The sequence below is a fragment of the Cardiocondyla obscurior genome, linkage group LG12 (genome assembly GCF_019399895.1).
Source record: "Cardiocondyla obscurior isolate alpha-2009 linkage group LG12, Cobs3.1, whole genome shotgun sequence".
Taxonomy (NCBI): domain Eukaryota; kingdom Metazoa; phylum Arthropoda; class Insecta; order Hymenoptera; family Formicidae; genus Cardiocondyla; species Cardiocondyla obscurior.
In genome coordinates, this window is record NC_091875.1 from 25,546 (window position 1) to 46,858 (window position 21,313).

The following is a 21,313-nucleotide window of genomic DNA, read 5'->3' on the forward strand; positions in this document are numbered from 1 at the left end:
AGTATCTATAAATGAGTCTGTAAAATTATACATGGCAATTATCTTGTTATAGAAAGTATATGCGACCTTTTGTAACTCTAGATGGTTAATCGGTGGCGCTAATCGTTTCATGACAAAATTATTCAACATCATCCTACGTACGTTACTACATCATTTGTCAATCCTACTATTGTCCCAAATCCAATCCGAGATGCTAATAATAACCGTTATTCAAATGTCACGCGCGCATATGTGCATATGCGTTTGCGTTTATCGTGAGTAGATGTGTATGTGTATGTGTATGTTCATATGTGGATATAAGTATGAGCGAATGTGTAGAACGTGCGCATATTACTCACGTATTATGTATTAATGTATGTGTGTGTGTGTGTGTGTGTGTGTGTGTGTGTGTGTGTGTGTGTGTGTGTGTATGTATGCAGTTGTGTCGTCTCTCATTTGGTGTATTATAACAAACAGAAGTCTGATATGCTATTCCGTTATTACAATGTCCTTATGTTCTTTTTTTTTTTTTTTTTTATCTTTACGCCGTGTTTGTCTTCATATTCCGGGGGTGCGTGTAAAATACAAATGATTTGCATATGTTTTCGTTTTTCTTCCCTTTTTCAAATAATCATCCAGAACAGGGGGTGTCTGGGCTCCAGGGACAGGGACCAACTACAGCCCGCACTTACAACTCTTACTAATTAACTAACAGACTAACAATAACAACAAGTCAACACTCAAAATGTGTGCTGTATGTGTTCATGCATTTGTAAACATTACATTTTACATCCTACCTCAATCTGTGACTATCATTATCAAATTCGTAGTCAGTCATCTTTAAAAACTTCTCTTTCTTTCTTTTTTTTTTCTATTTTTGTAAAAGAATACAAGAAACAAATTTACTTTTTACATAAAATTTAGAAGAAACAATACACTCTTTTTTTCCCTTTCAAAGGGAATAGATTTACTTTAGATAATTGTTTTCAACGATCGATTTTTTAATTTTTCAAATATAAAAAAAAAGAAACACATTAACAAATAAATATATTATAATTTGGATCCGAGTTTGCCTTGCTACTTGGATACTGTCATTGAAAAATTTACTGTACAAGTGGGTTTTCTCTCGATTGTGAGCAATACTCTTTTTTTTTTTTTTTTTTTTCCATTTTCCCCTTTTCTTACCCAATAGAACCCTCGCGTGACCGTAATCAAAACCTAATTTGGGAGACATTTGCAGAGCCGTTGCAACGTTTCATACTCGCTACTTTCGCAAAACTTTGCCTGTGTGACTCTTAATAATAATAGTTTCACTGACTGTACACATTTATAGACCAACAATAGATGGTCTTGCGGCACGCTTGACGTGCTCCACGCACAATTACACACACAGACACATTCCGTTTAAAGACAATCTGTCTCTCTCTTTCTCTCTCGCACACTCACTAAATATCGCATTCTCGCCCTGCATCTTCTGCTCGTCTACACATCTATAATATTTTCTGCTTCCTCAAAGTTCCGTTTTTTCAATTTCTAACTTCTGTTTGTAACTTCTCCGTTTTTCTCCCACGCTATTTAATTCGTTCTTCGAGCTATCTAACACACATGCTTCCTCATATAGATTCAAAACATCTAGTCATCGCGTAATAAACCGCAGGCTTCCATGAGTTCTCTTAACTAATACAAGCCATCACAATCCCTATGTCAACATCGCTGATCTTCATCACTTGGCAGTAAACAATGTGACAATGCAGTAGTGGTTACTTAGATTAGTATTATCATAATAATAATAATAATAATAATAGTACGGGGTGGGTGGGTGGTCACACTCCGATATAATAATTAGTCTCAGTGGCACATCACTGTACATAATCACAACAACAGCGGGCGATGGTGGTGGCGCAGAACACAGTTGCTGCGTGTTCATTAATATGAAAAAACATTTACAATTATTTGAATTCGATAAGAGCGATAATAATACAAATGGATGATTTTTCCTTCCCTTCGTTTCGAGTTTCCTCCTCCCCCCCCCTTCTCCTCTCGTTCTCTTTCTCTTTCTTTCTTTCTTTCTTTCTTTCTACGTTTTGTCAGTCTGATTTTAATTTTCCCCTTATTTTATATGTTTTCTGTTTTTCACTTCATTTATCATGCATTTGTTCGTGCGTACTTTTTCATCACTCACAGGATTGCAGAAGTTAGCTCCACGACTGATAAGAGTCTTGGTACCATTCGTGATCGTCACCGGAAACACCGCCGAGTGTGCCGGCTCTACTTCCAAAAGCTATGTCACCGCCACCACCACCACTGCCACCATTTACACTCGCCAATCCATATGCATTGCCCAGTGGTTGTTGGGCGAGGGGCTGGTTTCCCCAATTGCTCTGGAAGCGACGCTTAGATTCCCCCTGGTTCTGGTGACCCCCGTCAAATTTTCGTTTACCTGCTGTAAAAAACATTATCAACGTTATAAGACCGGTAATCGTGCGAAATAAAATTATTAAAAAAAAAAAAAAAAAAAAAACATTTATATTAAATTAAGGAGCACTCTTTTTACCATTGTGCGTGATGCTTGCAAAATATTGCACAAAGAAGTGCTGAAGAAAATTTCAAGACAACTTGTGTTGATATATGTGATGTGTTCGTGAAATGTTAATGTGGAGGCGTACTGTGATAACCGCGTGAAATAAGACTTTAAAAAATAAAAATAATTAATCAAGTATTCTCTTTACTTTACAAAGTTGCAATAATTTATTTTTAAACCAATACGTGATATAAGCATAAAAAGAGTTACTAACCTACTGCTTTTATTGGGTAGTTTATTATTGGGTGGATGGGACTTGGATACCTTGGTGGGAAGATGAATTGGATGGTGGTTTACTGTAAGATGAATAATACATGAACGATTCGTAACAATGTACAAAAGTACATGCAATTATTTGATAAAGTAATTATTATTATATATGCACTTTGAAAACCTTAGGCTGATTAAAAATGTCATTAGTAAATCTGTAAGAAAAGAATTAAAACGTAATTAACGTAATTAAGTACCTTTTCAAGTATAGTAAAAATTCGTGACTGTAATAAGGAGAAGTAACTATTCTGAGTTTTGATACATTATGTTAGTAACAATTAATTACAATTGTTACATTTGCATTTTGGAAGTGAGGAGATAAACGTTCTATAAATATATATAGGCATTGCGTATATGTATACTTATTAAAATGTACTTGAAGTACTATAAAAAAAAAGATGTTGAGTTTTTTTTTTTTTTTTTTTTTTTTTTAAGGAAACAATTGAACAAGAGCATAAATTTATTAAAAAGCAAAAGCGTAGATGTAATTAGAGCTTTCTAGCGATAATAACAGTACTATTTGTAGCAGATTTTAAAAAATTCAGATACAAAATTATGTGATAACTAGTATAAAATTACAATTAATACTGTAACAGCAATTATTCTAGTTGAAAAAAAGACTTGTATATATTTGGTAAACTACTTTCGTCGCAAGACCCTCTCTCTTTTTTAATCTCTCTTAAATCTTTTTATCTCTCCCATTTAATACTGGTTTTTTTTTTTACAAGTAACCAAGTAACCAATGTATCATGTATTTTTCAGAAGTCTTAAAAAAATGTTTTAACAATATCATCGTTAACAAAACTTTGACACGACGAAAGTTAGAAAAACAACGACTGATACAAAACTCTGGAAATAATTGGTAACATGGTACGTGTGTGAATGTGTGTATATGAGGAGAGTGCGCTCTGTGTAAGAATTAAATGTAAAGAGTGTTAAAGACGATTTATTGTGGAGATACAGACCATCCTCACCTGGTAAACTTCCCTTGGCGCGGACCCCCCCACGAGCGGCCAGCCGCTGGACCCCACGGGCCCCTGAAGTTGCGGGGTTGCGTCCCCCCCTGACTGGCCCACGGGCTTGCGGGCCACCGATTCGGCCACGTGGCACTACTCCACGGCCACGACCAGCCTACCCAAATTACACAACCAAATTGTTACCCCATAATTGTACAATAATTAGTATTATATTTGCGTTATTTAACTCTTTTTTTTCTTTCTTTTATATATATATATATATATATATATATATATATATATATATATATATATATGTATGTATATATATATCTTTATGCGTCTCTTCTGCCCTGTATATAATTTAGTTATGCACAGTATGAAACAATAGTAAGCCTTAAAAATGTAGTAGCAACAGTAACAAGATACAATGAAAATAAGAGTTCTCAGTTGGTATACTGCTGATTGGATTTTTCCAATACATATATGTGTATATTATTCGCGCTGTTTTTGGAGGATAGATGTACATTACACTTATATATTTTATATATATGTATATACATCCATGATGACGTAGCGTGAAAAAAGATGAGTAGATATCAGAGTGAGAAAGGAAGCGAGAAAATCGAGGGACAGTTTAGAAAATGGAGGAGTAAAGGGAAGAGAAAATTAGAAGATAGAGAAAAGACGAACGTGGCAGAAGAGGTAAATCACCTATGACCAAATCTTTACTAACCACGTTTTTACATACAGCAGTAGGAGTTAGCAGAGTTATCCAATGTAGTAAAGCGAAAAGCGAACTGATTGGTTGGCGTAGGAACTTTTAAGCGACACAAGCTATTGCACTGGCAGCTAAAACAAAATTCAACCAAAAGGCGTATTATATAAATAAGCGGCGCAGCATTGTTAAAAGCGTTAAAAACAAATGTGATTTAAGCGTAAGCTATGGTTTTTATATACATGGATGTGAGGACGGTGGAAGGCCAAAGCGAGAACTGCAAAACATGTTCACTGGTGCTATATACGGGGGACGCAATCCTCTCTAATCCATCATCTATCTCCGTGGTCTTTAGTATACCTATGCACAATTCAGTGTACAAGCAATGAAATATCATTAATTAAGTATTATTGATCTTCACGTGACACATACACGATAAACCATTTGCGAACAAGTTCATTGATTCGAATGACGTTTATCACTCCTTAGTTCCAATACGGCTGTTTATAATTTGCGACGAACTTTTCCTCCTGTTTAATAAACATGAAATTGGCATGTTAAATTATTTTCTTTTCCCATTTTTTTTTTTTTTTTTTTTTTCCCAAAGTTAAAATAATTTATGTATAGATAAAAGTCCAACAATAACAGCACCTCACGCGAACAGATGGAACGAATCAAATAGAAAAGTAAGTTTTCTAGCATTTTACGATTTTCGTAATTAATAAGCGTCCAATTAATGAAAATTTATAAATAAGCAAGTCGTAATCGCAAAACAGTAGAGATGTTTGCTATTCGATTTAATCCATTCTGCCTGTTCACGAAAAATGATACAGTTATTACGAGACACTTGATATGGGTTATTAAATAACTGTTTTCTTTCAGTACAAGATATTGTGCATACAACATATAAGAATTGATTAACATCTTTTCCTGCAAGAAATTTAATCTGATGCATACGAACGTTATCGTTGACACACAATTAAGTTGAATAATACAAAACTGATATCGAAGAGAACAAAGCGACGTTTAATTTCAACTTAAAGAAAGACATTTTTGAGCTAAACAATAACGAGGTAACTCAATTCTATCGCCATCGTTATTTATATTCTTGATTCGCGAATTACATGTTTTACTCCTACTACAGAGAAATGATAAAAAGATGAATATTTGTGTCATGTTTAATTAGAGAAAAGTTTGGTAATGCTAAGTAAAACAAAAACAGATGTATAATCTCTTATAGTAAAATTTGGAAAAAAATTAAAAAATAAGAAAAAAATTGATGCATAAAAAAAACATGATACACATGTATTGGTTCGTGCGAATGCAGCAAATAAAAATTATAAATAAAGAATATCTAGAAGAAACTAATATATACTTTCTTGGGAAACGAACGAAATCGTCGAATGCGATCGAAATTACGTTCGGAATAAATAATTAAAAAAAAAAAAAAAAAAAAAAAAAAGCAAAAGGAATGTTATCGCAAGACGCAAGATAATGCGAGGACAATTCGAAGAAGACTCTCCTTGTTTATCTATTTTTTTTTTTTTTTCTTTAAAGCGACGGGGCAAATTACGTGTGCACATCATATATAACACGGGGAACATAGCAACGCTGGATAACATGTGAGAAACCTAAGTGTACATGTGTTATCGCAATAGCGAGATACTGCCAAGAGAAAAAGTTAATCGCAATATAAAAATATAATAAAAATAAAATAGTAAAAATAATTTTGTTTTTCGCGCAGGGCGCCCATTCGCTCCCTTTTGTCATGTTTGGATAACCCTGTAACTTGACATAGAAAAAGTGTAACATCATATCCGAGCCACGAGACGTAACGTCGCTCTACGAAAAAAAAAAAAAAATATATATATATATTCCTGTATATAGATATTCCTCGTACATGGAAACTGAAATATAATGAAAAACGACGGCGATATATAAAAAGTCCTGTACACTGCTTTCTGCCTACATCTGGAATTCTCCTGAAACTGTGCTAGAATAATAATGACGATGAAATAGTGTTAGGGGATCCTGCAACACTATTATAAAATGTGCGATCTTCTTCCTTGGGAGGATTTATAGACATTTATCTTGAGATTTTCGTTTTTTTTTTTTCTTTATTTTATATGTCTTCTCTGTCTTTTCTCTTTTCTTTTTATTCCTATGTTTTTGGTTTAAATTGCTTTTCCCGGCTGTATTTAAAAAATTTAGACTGGGTCTACCATGGCTCAGATATGATTTGCAAGCAATTTGAAAGTGGCAATGTGTTCGGATTATAAGGTTCAATTTTAGTATCAAAGTCTTGATGTTAGTATAGTATAGAATCATATAGAGTTTATATATAAATACATTAACGTTCACTGTGCGCTCTTCATGACATTCTCTCCTGACTCTTTCTACCTTTCTCTCTCTCTCTTTCTCTCTCTTTTTTATCTTTCTCTCTCTCTCTCTCTCTCTTTTTTATCTTTCTTTCTCTCTCTCTCTCTCTCTCTTTCACTCTCACTGAATTGAGTAAAAATTGTATGCTCAGACAAGTACTATATCGTGGATGTGGTGCATTTAACATTATAAAATCAGGGTTATATTAAAATATACATCTCCCTGCGTTAATAGTGATTATAGTAAAGCTAGCGCATACCCAATTAGCCAGCGTTAATTTTACACGCTCAGACAGAAAAAATATATGGACAGATGTGTTGATCTGGACGAAAAAAAATTGGAGAGAAATTCGATGTATTAGGAGAATCCGCGAACACTGTGCCACAGTCAAACTACTGCTGGTATATAAAAAAAAATTAATAATAATTTCAGGAACAAAAACGACTTTTTAGAACCATTAAAAAAGGCGACCCACCGGTTGCGGCTGCCTGCCTCTCCCTCTGGCAGGCGGCGGAGGCGGCGCATAATCGAAATAGTAATCTTCGTATCGATAATAGTCATCGTAATAGGGATCACTGTAGCCACCTCGATAATCCCCATAACCGTAATAGTCGTAATCATAATCTATAAAAACACACATTACAAATAGACCCAAATTTAGCCACGATATATCCAATTGACAACTTACTCAAATATAATAATACTATCTCAATATTATAAGAAAGGCATGCCGGGAAAAGATAATTTCGAAAATGCCAATATAATAGAAACAAAAGAGAAAGAAAACCAAAAATAAATTTTATTATATATCGAGAATAAAAATATATGTGCGGAAGGTATGGTTTCGATAGAAAAAATTTAAAAAAAAAAAAAAAAAAAGATAATGGTAAAAACACTCAATATATGAAATATCGCAATAAACTGCGTAATAATTACCCTACCACCAACACATTTCTTGAGATAAAAGGTTGCAAGGTCGTTTGAAAACGTTACATTTATTCCAGACGGAATATTACTAAAATTTAAAACAATTCTATTTGATAGAAAAGAAGAATACAAAATATTTTAAGTAACAAGTATTAATAATTAAAAATAAATAAGTTAGCAATACGATTTGCAATTTAAATATTAATTTTTATTTCTATATTTTTTTTTTATCAAGAAACTTTATTAAAATATTTATTGCTGGATATTTATAAAGGAAGAAAATATGATGATAGTTAAAAATTTATAATTTTAAAAAAGTAAAATAAAAACTTTATATTTTTTTTAAAAAAGAGAATTAGTTTTCAATGACCTCGCAATACATATTTAAATTGGACATTTAAGTCAACTTAAAAAAAGGAAGAAAATACACAATACTACATGATACTTTACAACTGTTTCATCATTCATCATTCGTTATCACGGCTTACCTATTTCCTGGAGAGCTGAAAACAGATTTTGGAATTGATGATGCATCGTACTATGTACACGAGATGCACACACGCTCATTTAAATACAAATAAAAAGAAAATTATATAAAAACTGTTTGCCTTAGCAATGCATATGATATTCTGTGCACTACCACAAAATAATTTTCACTGAGACATTAAACAAAAATACAAAACATATAAGAAAATGAGCATGCAATTACCTTTCGGTAAAATAAAAAAAAAAAAAAAAAAAAAAAAAAGAAACAGATATCACAGGAAGTGGTAGTGGTAAGGCAATAAGATGATCATATTACACAAAATGCTAAGCACACATCTAACATACATACATACATACATGTATTCATATATGTGTGTGTGCACGCGCGTGTTACAAATATACAAAGTATGTACTATACAATACATATTTTCGTGAACATTGTTTTTACGTAATTAAATAAAATTTTAAAAAGATCAAGAAAATGAAAAAAATGCAATATACAAATATTTCAAAACTAAATTCAAAACAGGTATATCTGAGAAATAGTTACGTTTAATTATTCAGATTAAATTTGCTATTTCTGTATTAAAGTATATTCGTAACAATAAATCATTTAAAATATAAAAGGATAATGAATGGTTTTGGTTAAGAAGATTAAACAGAACAAACTTCAATCAAAAAAAAAAAAAAAAAAAACTATGAAAAAAATAAATACTCAGTATTTTTTATTCAAACGCTCAAAGTTATCAATCATGCGCGTAAGCAAAGAAATTTAATGAGATAGTGAAAAATTCCCAAAGCATGCGATTTTTATATTGTATGTCATTATTTCAAAAAATAATAATATTTAATATACTAATAATGAAACATTCTCTATTCAAAATTTTAAAAATTATATAAAGAAAAAACAAAAATTGTACATACATGTATAATACATATATCTTCTTATCAACTCTTATAAGTTTAGTATAATAAACTATGATAATTATTTCATGTATATATATATGTAGATAAACTCAAAGTACGTTATCATTTTTAACAGCAAAACATTTTTATGATTCTAATAAAATAATTAATAAACATAATTAATAATATAAATTAACTAATCTTTTATTTTTTATGTTTGAAATAGTACAACACGATTTTGATCACGTAACTTTAATATTTATAAATTCTTTTTAGTACTATTCTGACATATACATGTATATCTTCAAATATTTTACGATCCAACATGATTAATGAAGATCAGTACAAGTATTATAAATACAGTACTTTTTATGTAAATACTACGTGAAAAAAAAAAAAAACGCCAATTTATAAAAGCACGTGTATCAATATCTGTGCTATAAAATTATTGAAATTTACTTTAGCACAAAAATTAAAGTTTCTGCTGTTAGAATACTCGCGGAAAATACATGAAACAGTGCAGCAAAAAAAAGAATCCAAATTTGAACTAACCGTAATCGCCTCGTCCCATCTGTCCACGCATACCTGCACCAGTGCCCCGAGGTCCTTGTGTGGGTCCACGAACTGGCATTGGTCCTCCCATCATGCTCGGATGAGACGGAGATCCACTGTGAAAAAAAAAAAAAACAATATAGCACCTTTCATGATGTGAATATCAAGACTGGAGATACATAGATACAAAAATCCAAAATTAGTGGAAGCGATGTGTATAACCCAAAGAGACGCAACAAAATATTCAGATATTCAAATATCTTTAATTGAAATTTTAATTAAAAAAAAAAAGTAAATAAAATTAAAATTTAATAATAACCATATATTAAAATTAATAAAAAAAATGTTATATCGCTTACCCGCCTCTACCCTGTAACATTTGCATCATTCGTCTTTCCCTAGCACGCAGCATTTCTTCTTTCTTCTTCTTATCGGATGGTGGTTTTGCTAATGAAACTTCTATATGGGATCCACCCATCTCCTTACCATTTAATTCATTCATTGCCTTAAGAAAATACATACGTATATTTAAATTATATCTTTATTGAAAACTGATTGATTATATAAATGAAGTTAATCTTAAAATATTTTTTACCTTAACAGCATTATCTCTATCTTCAAAGTGTATAAAAGCATAATCCTTGATTTTTTTCACTCGTTCAATTTTGCCATACTGTTCAAAACTTTCTTTTAGCTTCTCCTCAGAGCAATCTTGTGTCAAATTTCGTACGTAAAGTACACGTACCTAAACACAACGATTTTATAGAATTTATTTAATTCGACAATTAAAAAATTGCATAATAATTAAAGCCAATTATTTTATCATTATTTACTTTGGACATGGTTTGTTCATCCGGCTCCTCTTGAGGATCAGCCCAATCGACAATAATATCACATCCCCAAACTTTAATACGTCCAGTGCTCAATCTTCGTTTGGCTAAGGAAGCTGCTTTGTGAGATTCGTATTCCAAAAAGCAAAAACCTCTATTCTTCTTTTTGTCATCTGGTGAGCTGTAGATAATCACCTCTGTCAGGCCAGCTATATGTCAAAAAACCATACAAAAAGTAGATGAGATTCATTCGAACGTGACAAGATACTCACAAAGTTTTAAGAATTGCTACTGTATGACAAAATATTAAAACGGTGTCAAAATAAAATATAAACTCAAGCAACTATTATGATTTTATGTACAATTTACCACGAGCAATTTCACTGCATTTTCAAGTAAACATGATACTTGTATTACTTATTTAAAATATTTTTAAATATTTAAATAATTCATATAATTTTTTTTTTAACATATATAAAAATGTATGCTATTAAGTTTTAATTATTGTACACCAAATACGGTTCCTATCTATATTACTTTATATGCAGTACAAGAATATTATTTAATAAGAAAACTAGACAAAAGCAATAAATTGATAACAACCGCGTTAATAAATCAGACGATATAATAATATGTAAGATTAATTTCTTGAACCATTTAAATGTATACATTTATAGCAAGAAACATTTCTGTGATATAAAATTACTTCGTCATATCTTTACTTATTACAGAAATCTTGTCTAGACATTATCACCAATATTTCTTTATAAATTACGTTTATTCATATTTTAAAAGAAACACAATTAAAATCTTTAAAAAAAGTTTCAAAAATAAATTTATCAAATAAAAATTTATTAAAGGATTTATCTTACTAAAGGATTAAACATGAAAGGGAGGAAAAAAAAAAAAAAAAAAAAAAAAAAAAAAAAGAGACATTACTTCACCAAACGCTAACAATCTGTCATAATAAAATCTGAAATAGAAAACTACAGAAAATCAGGATTAAAAGAATAGAAAAATACAAACGCTATTAATAACTACAAAGAGAGAGATACAAGCTCTAAATTCTGTAAAACAATTTTGACGTATACATATGTATTCTTTATCACTTCTTACTAAATCTGCATGTTTTTTAAAGAATTTGAGAGGATTATTCGATTTAAAAGGCATTTAAATATTATTAAGTAGAATAATTCTCATGCTATTAGAATTCCCATGCATTATAATGATTCAATTACATAAAGAGTTTGATATTTTAACATTATATATTATCCTTCATCTCTCTGTCTTCTAATATGTGGAAATATCATTCATATCTCCCGATTTGATTTTACTCTTATCTAATTTGACAGATATTTTCTAAAAATAGTAGTAAAAGTACTTAAAAAAAAAGATTGTCAAATAAGAAGCAATTTTTAATGATTTCCACAAGGTGACTTAATTAATCTGACATTAGCTCTCTGAATTTTTATTTTTCAGAGAGAATCTTACTCTCCTTCCTCTCAGTTTAGAAGCTATACCACTTGGATAACAAGGCATCTGATACTTATTTTTTAAATACTAAGTGCAAAGAGCAAGTTATCAATTTTACATACATCAAATTCATAAAGTAGAATAAAATAATTTTAATAATTATTTATTACTTTCATTAATATGTGTAAAAATATAATTTTAATTGACTAAATAATTTATTTTTTTTAAAAAACAATGATTCTTTTAATTTCTTATCTGTCAATTATCTCATCACATTACACAAAATATGTAGAAGTAAAAAGCTTAGATGCCTTGTATCATTATATCAATTGCTCTCTTAAAATTAATTATTAAATTATCTGCACATGAATTTAACTATTCAATGTAATTCCATTTATCCTCACTTTTACGTATTTATCTCCTCTCTGTGTCCACACACTAATGTTACATGCAAGAAATTTATGCACATACATACGAAATATAATGATGATCAGACACATTCATTCGATCACACTGATCATTCCTTTATATCACATTTTATCACATTTACATTTATACTATATAAAAAAAGATTTATCATATTAAATTTCTCATGTATAATTACATCGTAATAAACATACAATTATACATTTATAAAATGCAATTATATCTTTATCCGTTAATATAATTTGTATGTAATTTAATGTTACGTATATAAAAATCAATATATAGATAAATATTTTTAAATGCAAATAAAAAAAAATAAGATAAAACCTTAAATATTCAATAACTATAACGTAATTAAACGAATCAATAAATGATGTTGGCTGCTATAAAATTTGCATTCTAATTTTAAATTTTGTGTCCCAAAACCAAATACTTGTAATTTCTCAATCACATAGATATATATAAAATATAATAATATATTTTTTCCTTTCTTCTTCCTCTACCTTTTTTATCTTTCTTTCATGCTTCTCACGTTCTCTCTTTCACTCTCTCTCTCTCTCTCTCTGTTTCTTTTCTACTTGCGCATACGCATTTTTTTTTTTTTTTCTTTTTTTTTCTTTCTTCCTTTAAATATATATGATGATATAGTGTGACATGACGTAATATGTATATACGTTTGTGTGCAAAAGTTGGACAAGTGTATGTGTATGAATGGATAAAAAGGTGGACGAATGGATTGGCGAATGAACGAATGAACGAATGAACGAATGAACGGACAAATGGTTAAATGGATGAAGAATGGAAAAGCGCGCGCATATTTGTGTATATGTGTATATGCGTGTAAAATAAAATAGTAATATAAATTTGATTGGTTGTAGGACACAATTACGATCATCTACTCATTGCAACTGTGCACATTTTGCAAACAAAAAATATTAGAAATGAAAATGAAGGAATATGGTGAGAAGAGTTCACATTTGGCTTATAAATAAATTGGTCAGCGTTACCAAACATCAATATTTTTGAAAATGAATAATAAAAATTTTGTTTCTCCGAATACCAATTCACAACAAGGTTTTTGTTTCACATTTATGCAAGAGGGCTGGAGATTTTAACCCACCTGGCACCTCTGTTACCGAATAAAGAAAAACACCTGATTCGTTATAAGATGATTAAATTTTTGTCCCATCATCTCTCCCAGAGAACTTCCATTGGTTACTGCTTGCTGATTTAAGGACAATTGTCAACTTACGTGCGTGCTTTGTAAACTCTTCGAACAAGTCATCTCGGTCTCGATTCTTTGGAATATTTCCCACAAACAAGCGGTGATTGTTATAAGATACGGTAACACCAATCTTTTTCCCTTTCCGAATCTCATAATCATTCAGCTGTAAGAATAATGTGGAAGGAGAGTGCCAATTAAGCTTGCCATTTATGATTTCACCTGCTTATTGGCTGTCTGAACATAGGATTTTATCAAGTGTTCTTTAAAGGAAAGGTCAATTAAGGGAAAAAGGATGGGAGGAGAACAGAGACGGATAGATTATACGTGAAAGGATCAAAAGCATTATTTTGGAGGAAGGATCATGGGTGTTTGACAGTTTCAGAGGAACGATATCGTACAGAGTAGGTGGGAGTGCCTGTCCGTTTGTTAGCGAGCCAAACGCCCCAGCGGTCCACGCAAATCTCCCATACCCCCAAAGCTTAAAGACTTAGTGATGAATCATATTTGCATATTGCAAAACTGCAATGGTGCAAGACAGCGTATATATTTTCTGTCGATATAAAAATAATTCTTAATCTAAAAGTATCACACGGCTTCCACATTTTCTCTTTCCATTTCCTCGCTTCATTTTTACCGTTCCAAAAAAAGAAGACGAAGAAGATATCAGTAATAAAGATTGATGAGTTGATCAGTTGCGAAAAATTCAAGGACAAGAAAATCAAGAGGATGATAAGGTAATCGCATGTACACTCACCGTCAGAAATGGCGTTTGTGGGGCTGCGACGGCGGCTAGCGTACGTGAACTTGGGGTACGTGAGGTGCGTAGAATATCACGCGAAGAGCGCGCGCGCGCGCGCGCGGACATGTGTCGCGGAGCACCGGTCACAGAGGAACGAGGGGGGACGTGGGCTACTACACCTCCCCGCCCTCAGCGGCCGAGAGAGGGGAAAGTCACGTACGCCAGCCGCCGTCGCCACTCGCCGCAGCAAATGCCATATCTGCCTTTCAGTGTACAGAGTAGGAAGCAGATAAAACTCAAGTCAACCTAAATATGCGAGGAAAAGAAGAGTTGGACCAGAGAGGTGTTACTGTTCACTAATAAACCGAGAGGCAAGGAGACTGACCAGAACTAAAGGTGCGATAAGGTATATTCGCAAATCATAGGATCAATGTGATCCTTGGATGCTCATAGTTCCATACCATCTACAACCACTACTTAAAAGCTAGCACTCTTAAGTTATACAATACAGGTAGACAGGTAGGTAATAGGTAGGTATAGGTAGGTACACACGCCTCGAATTCACTTTACCTGTTAATTTACCAAATTCCTCCAAGATCTCCTCTTTGCCTTTTGACTTTGGTATGTTCCCCACGAAAAGTCGTAGATTAGGAACGCTAATGTTTACTTTCAGACTCTTGCCGGGTTTTATTTCGTGATTATCGAGCTGTGGGATGCAGAAAACAGACACATGCCTAATTTTGTTCCAATGATATAGTTTTGTAATTTTTAAGATAATTTTACGGCAAATAACACGGAATTTTGGGAAAATTTTTTCTAAATAATGCAATTTAGTTATGAATATTTATTATTAGCAACGTGGCGTGAGTTCACGAAAGCGAGAAAGTGGCATGCGCTTTGTCGCTCGAGTCTTCACAATATAGGAAACCGGCCTTTCACGTATCATGAATTCCTGCAAACAAATTTTAAGCCTACCAATTTTCAGAATTTTGTTACAAAAATTGTCACTGTCCAATGAGATTCAACCAATTAGATAAATATACCCCTAACCAATTAGACCACACAATCATCGTGATTTTCGGAAAGATTCTCCACTCCCAATTTTGCCCACTGAGCAAAGAGGAGAGCTGGAAAAGAAACTCATCCATAGGACATAATTAATGTATATTTTTCAGTGTTATTAAATATGTAGGATCAGTTGGATATAATTGCGTATTTAAACACGAATAAATGGTCAGGGACATATACACGTAAAACATATATTATGTGGATTGTTCCTACGTATGTGTGTGTGCGTGTATAAAAAAAATTAAATATATTTGTTCCGTTTATTTCACGTACAGAATGTCCCATCTAATTCAAACATTTTAAATATCTTAATAGGATACTTTTTGTGCCAAACTGCTACCAAACCACAATGAGGTATTTAATACTTGATGAATTTATTCATCCGTTAACACTTTTCTATGGCAAATAATTATAAAAATTGCATATAAAAATTATATTGCTTTCAAAATCTTTTTTAAACATGCTAATAAAATAGAATAAAAGTATTATTATGTATTTCTCAAAACTGTAAAATTATATAACTTTAACAACATTTTTCTGCTTAAAAAGATACATAAGATGTTTGAAATGTTTAGATTATAGACTTTGTACATGTATCACATATACATACATACATAAATGTGTTTCCTCTTTTCTCCTTCCCTCTTTTTTTCCTTTTTTCCCAGTCTCTTTTTTCCCCTCTCATACACACATACACACACATACACACTCTCTCTCTCTCTCCTTATTCTCTTTCTACTTTCATTCTCTATCTCTCAATCTTCTCTTACTTTTCCTTTGTTCTCACCCTTATACACACAATGTATGTATATATATGTGTAAAATTACTTTCTTCTAAATTGTGTATATACTCTTTAAATATATGTAAATTTTTTAAAATATATAAAAATGCACGGAGTTGATAAAATAATAACATATCTGCGTTAAATCTACTGGAAAACAAAGAAATATAAAATAGATAATACAGAACAAGCCACATAGGAATATAGTAACACTCATTCGAAATGTTTATACAAAAAAAATACAACAAATATATATGTGTGTGTATGTGTGTTAATTTGCACAATGCAATGTGTTTTTATTATTTACACATATACACCCGCATATATTTAATGTATTTTTGTCATTGGTATAATAATTGAGCTATAATTCATAATAAGTTAGAAAGAAACATTAGAAAGTGATTCTTATCTATCAATTTAAACATTTCGAAAGAGCGTTATGTTGGTAGCAATAACAATTTTGTAACATTTCTAAAAATTTTGAAAATAATAAAAATAAAAAGATCCGAATCATCTATATGTGTGTGACAATACGTTAATAACTAGGACAAGAGAAAAAAAAAATTTGATATATTGTACGAAATATACACAAATAATTATGCTAAGAGAAAATTTTAGGAAAAATATTAACATACCTCTCGAACAGCCTGCTGCGCAGCTTCCCGGTTAGTAAATGTGATAAATGCGTATCCTCTGTTGGAACCTGACATGGGATCCATCATCAGTCTCAAGTCCCAAATTTTTCCGCATTTTTCAAATAACGGAATTAATTCGTCTTCATACATATCTTTTGGGATTTTGCCACAAAATACCTTTTTAGAAAAACATATTCGATATAATAAATGTAAAAAAGTAAAAAAAAGAACTTGTATAAAAATATATGTAACACATTTGATAGTTATGTCATCCAAATGTCAAAGTTTTCGAAAATTGTGTACACACACAATTGTGCAATTTGTAAGGAAAGTGAAGCTTACCTCACAACCAGTGCCAGGAGTGGGACCCTCCCAATTTGGCGGAGGACCACCATATTTTCTTTGCCCAGTAGTTACATCCAAAGGGTACCCCGTTCTTTCCAGAATCAACTATATTATGAAAATTTATATTATTATAAAATAGCATTTACAAAAAAAATTAACTGACAGATATAAAGACGCATGTACAGATTGCTTGTTTTTGCATTACCTTAATTTTGTCCTCATCTGGAGCTTTAGGTGTTGTGCTGGTGCCTGTGCCTTGACCGGCACGACTTTTTTGTCTGTATGTCTTCATTACTCCACAAAGGTATGCCGATTTGTTAGATACATGTTCCAGATTAGATTCTAGAAATTGTGTAAGCACGTTTAGCGCACCGTCGACCGGAAATTCCTTCAAGGCGTCAAGAGCTCTTTCATCCAGATCAATATGAGCCAATTTCCCCGTCTTGTAAATTTCATCCAATTTGGCAGCCACTTTCTCGTCTAGTCCGTATTGCATGAGTTTGTTAAAATCTTCTGTCCGTTCCACATTTTCCAGTTCTTGTTTTTCTTCCATTTTTATCTCTCCATTGCCTTCTGCCATAGCTGAAAAACAACAATCGTGTTAAAATTTACAAAGAATAAATCATTTTTAGATTTTTTTAAGTATAAAAATTTTATGTATTTTTTCACAATATCTACGTTGTTTAATAAACAAATTCAAATATATAGCAAAAACAATTTCAATAAAAAATTTTAAAAAGTACTGAAAATAATTGGCAACAAATTTTAAACATATGCAAAAACAACACTCTTGATCAACAGATGTATAATTTAGTATAATTCACTAATTACTATTTCGAGCAAATCTAAGAATTATATTTTAATTAATCTCACTTTTCTAAAAAAAAAAATACAGATGCGTAAAAATTAATTTCTAATAAAAAAGTGCGCTCCTTCAAAACGCGTGACGACTGAGGGAGGGAGAGAGAAGAAGAAAAAGAAAGAGAGAGAGAGAGAGAGAGAGAGAGAGAGAGAGAGAGAGAGAGAGAGAGAGAGAGAGAGAGAGAGAAACGTGAGAAAAAACCCGGGAGAAGAGCCGGTGCGTGAAAGAAAAATTACACATGCGTCCGCTCGCTCCTATCGCGCGCTCGGCAATGCATCCGGTAATGCATACGTGCGAAACGCCGAAGAGAAAGACTTGGAAGGAGAAAAGGCCGGATACGTCGGAGTGCACAAAACGAAGCGGGAACCCCGTACGAGAACGGATCTCCCTGACGCACACAGACACGAAAAGCGAAGTAACTAAAAATATCTGAGACGGCCGAACACAAACATTACATTTTAGTCTCGCTTTTATACGGAAAACAGGAAGAATAGAGACGAGAAGAAGAATTTGCGATGCACAATGTCGTACGTTATTGACGACACTCGCCGTTTGGCGTACCGATTAGGCAGCGATCGAGCGCGATCGGTTGGCACAGACGGCAATGGCAACGGCCGACAACAGCGCGGAGCGGAGCGGAGCGGCGCGGCGCGGAGAGGAGCGGAACGGAGCGGCGCAATCGCTGCTTCGGCAAAGGTTTCGCGCGGCAAAAATCACCGCGACGATATTCTTGTATTTTTTATCGCCTCTGATGCCGCGGCAATCCCCGCGTCGAGACTCGCGGCCGCATTTTTAACCCGCGTTAATTCGCCGGCCGGCGAAATACAGCCGCGCTCCACACGGCGACGGCTGCCGCCGCCGCCGTGATGTACGATGCACTTATATGCACTCCAGGCATATGCACTTCGCGGCGCGTTTATTTCCGTATATTTTTCACTCGCGCTCGCGGAATCGGCAGCGGGGAACGGTACCGCGGGACGACGCCGCGGAATCGGCCGCGCCGACGGCGTAAATCAGACGTCGATCGTTACCTTGCAAAATAAACGAACGGGCTCCTCCGCGCGAGGAAATGGCGACAGACGTCAACGTGATTGCGGACTACGGGGTTCACAAAACGACGCGCAAAGATACGCTCGAACCCAGCGACACGACGTTAGCCATTTTCTTGGCCGCGCTCACGCGAATTCTGATTGGCGCCCGCGAAACGGCACGAGGGGAAAAAAGTCGAGCGCTACGCGCGTCAAACCGGAGCGCGCGGCCAGAGCACGCTCGACGACTCTCGCCCGTTCATTCGTCCGTTTGTGCACACACGCACACACGCGCGCGCGCGCGCGCACGCATACCACCGCACGAGATATTCAAAGCGATTCACGAACGCGCGGCGAAATTAATCTCCCGAGAAACCAAGGAGGCGGCGGATCGCGTGCGGCGACGTGTCCGATCGCGCCGGAAATTATCGCGCGAAATGAAGCACGCGGGGGGCGCGTGAGAGAAACGACCCGGAGCCCGGCACGACCTCGCCAAATGAGGAAAATCGCGGGAAGCGTTCACCTGCCAACGCGGCGAATAATATCGCCACGCACTTGCCATTGCTCTCGAGGAAAGCGCCCCATCGTGTCCGCGACCGTATTTGCACCAAGCGCACGTGAATATTCGCGAACGCGAAAAACTCGACATGATTTTGATCCCGCGTCTTCCGTCGCGACATACGTTACCGACCGGACCGGCAAATCCGCCAAGCGCATCGCGAGCCTTCGAAGAAGCCATGATTGCATGAAAATGTCGCTCACGCGGGTGCATCCGGGCGACTGCACCCGCGTCCGCCGGAAGCGGGACGAGACCAGAGGAAACAATGCGATGCGGAAATTCGGGCCCGCTCGAGTGCCGATCACACTTTTCGCTTCGCGTACCGGGAAAAAATTAAAATTCGATGCTCCGAGAGAAAGAAATACACGTCGATACCATCGATACATTGTTTCTTTTCTTATGGCTATTACGACTCGTATGTTAAATTATTATGTAAGAAAAAAAAAATGCATTTACTAAGTTGGATTATCTTACGAAGCCGAGAGACAAAGCGACGATCATGTTCACCGCCGAGAGAGAGAGAGAGAGAGAGAGAGAGAGAGAGAGAGAGAGAGAGAATGGAGCGATGTACTTGTAATAAAAGATGCGTGTGTACCTGTGCCGAATTAGTGCTCCTCACGCCGGTATCAATTTAGCAATGTCGTTGCTCTGGCGATGAGATATCAGTTGCAATGGCAACCCGGGGAAAGTCAGGATCTTCCACTGAATGTCGTAAAACTCATAATTAATCGGCACGTCACAGTTTTTCCGCGAGGAGCGTATTCCGTGCTTCAGGTTGGCGACGACGACGACGGCGATGGCAGCAGCAGCAGCAGCAGCAACAACGACGAAGGCAACAGCGACGGCTGCTGCGGCCGCGGGAGCAGCGCTGTGGTTGCACTCGCGGTTATATTCACGCCGTTGCGCGTAATTGCACTGAGCGATGTGCGAATGCAGCGCGCGCGCGAGAGGGAACGAAGGCGTAACGACGGAGCGACGTGAGGAAAAGAGATTGCCCGTTTGATCGCGTGCTGCCGGCGCGCGTAATCTCCAAAACGGGAAGATTTCGTTTTATGTAGGCACTTATGTGATAAGACAAAAACGGAAAAACCGAAACAGACCGAACAGACACACAAATCCCGTGGGTTACTTCATTGGCGACGGCGGTGGCGGTGGCGACGATGACGACGGCGACGGTGGTACTGACGATGACGATGACGATGATAGTGGTGGTGGTAGTAGTAGCGGTGGTGGAGGTGATAATGGTAGTGGTGGTGGCGGGTGATGGTAGTGGTAGAGTGATGATTATGACGCGGACGACGAGACTACGGTGAGTGGAGTTTAAGGCCCGGGCGCAGCGTTTTGATATATCGTGTGGTGCCTACATAGCCGTGATGCATAAATTGGACTGCCTCGCTGAAGGAGCGGTGCAATGGTGCAAGCTCCACAAAACTGAAACCAGTTTGCTCGCGCCTCGCCACTAGAGTCGCACCTCAGTCCAATCCGATTCAACCGCTTACCTCTCTTCGCGGTATCCGCGGACCCCGCCTTACTCAGGACCGTCGTAAAAGACTCGTGGCTCCTCTTCCCCGAGTATATTTTGCCGCT

At 35.0% G+C, this 21,313-nt stretch overlaps 1 protein-coding gene across 13 annotated transcripts; it reads right to left on the minus strand.

Annotated features, from left to right (window-relative positions):
* Nucleotides 1-370: 370 nt before the first annotated feature.
* On the minus strand, nucleotides 371-20,897 carry Syp (synaptotagmin binding cytoplasmic RNA interacting protein). Of its 13 annotated transcripts, none has more exons than XM_070664418.1 (13): nucleotides 20,322-20,889; nucleotides 17,483-17,859; nucleotides 17,275-17,382; nucleotides 16,933-17,109; nucleotides 15,018-15,153; nucleotides 10,588-10,793; nucleotides 10,350-10,499; nucleotides 10,114-10,259; nucleotides 9,755-9,870; nucleotides 8,299-8,313; nucleotides 7,359-7,507; nucleotides 3,805-3,961; nucleotides 371-2,419 (listed from the first exon to the last, which is right to left on the minus strand). In XM_070664418.1, the coding sequence occupies exons 2-13, from the start codon at nucleotides 17,855-17,857 to the stop codon at nucleotides 2,175-2,177; spliced, it is 1,980 nt and encodes a 659-aa protein (XP_070520519.1). In that variant the 5' UTR covers nucleotides 17,858-17,859; nucleotides 20,322-20,889; the 3' UTR covers nucleotides 371-2,174. The 13 variants fall into 13 exon arrangements, 12 of the variants coding, with proteins under 12 accessions (XP_070520519.1, XP_070520517.1, XP_070520513.1 ...); XM_070664416.1 differs by having other exon boundaries at nucleotides 3,796-3,961; XM_070664412.1 differs by lacking the exon at nucleotides 15,018-15,153 and adding an exon at nucleotides 13,736-13,871 and having other exon boundaries at nucleotides 371-2,422; nucleotides 3,796-3,961; nucleotides 20,322-20,887.
* Between the last annotated feature and the right edge of the window lie 416 nt (nucleotides 20,898-21,313).

Bases quoted from the DNA above. Each gene is read 5' to 3' on its own strand.
- Syp (XM_070664412.1), bottom strand. From the start codon at position 17,857: ATGGCAGAAGGCAATGGAGAGATAAAAATGGAAGAAAAACAAGAACTG. The intron at 10,794-13,735 runs GTAAGTTGACAA...TTTGACATATAG, and splicing joins AGAGTTTACAAAGCACGCAC to CTGGCCTGACAGAGGTGATT. The intron at 10,500-10,587 runs GTAAATAATGAT...CGTTGTGTTTAG, and splicing joins ATGAACAAACCATGTCCAAA to GTACGTGTACTTTACGTACG.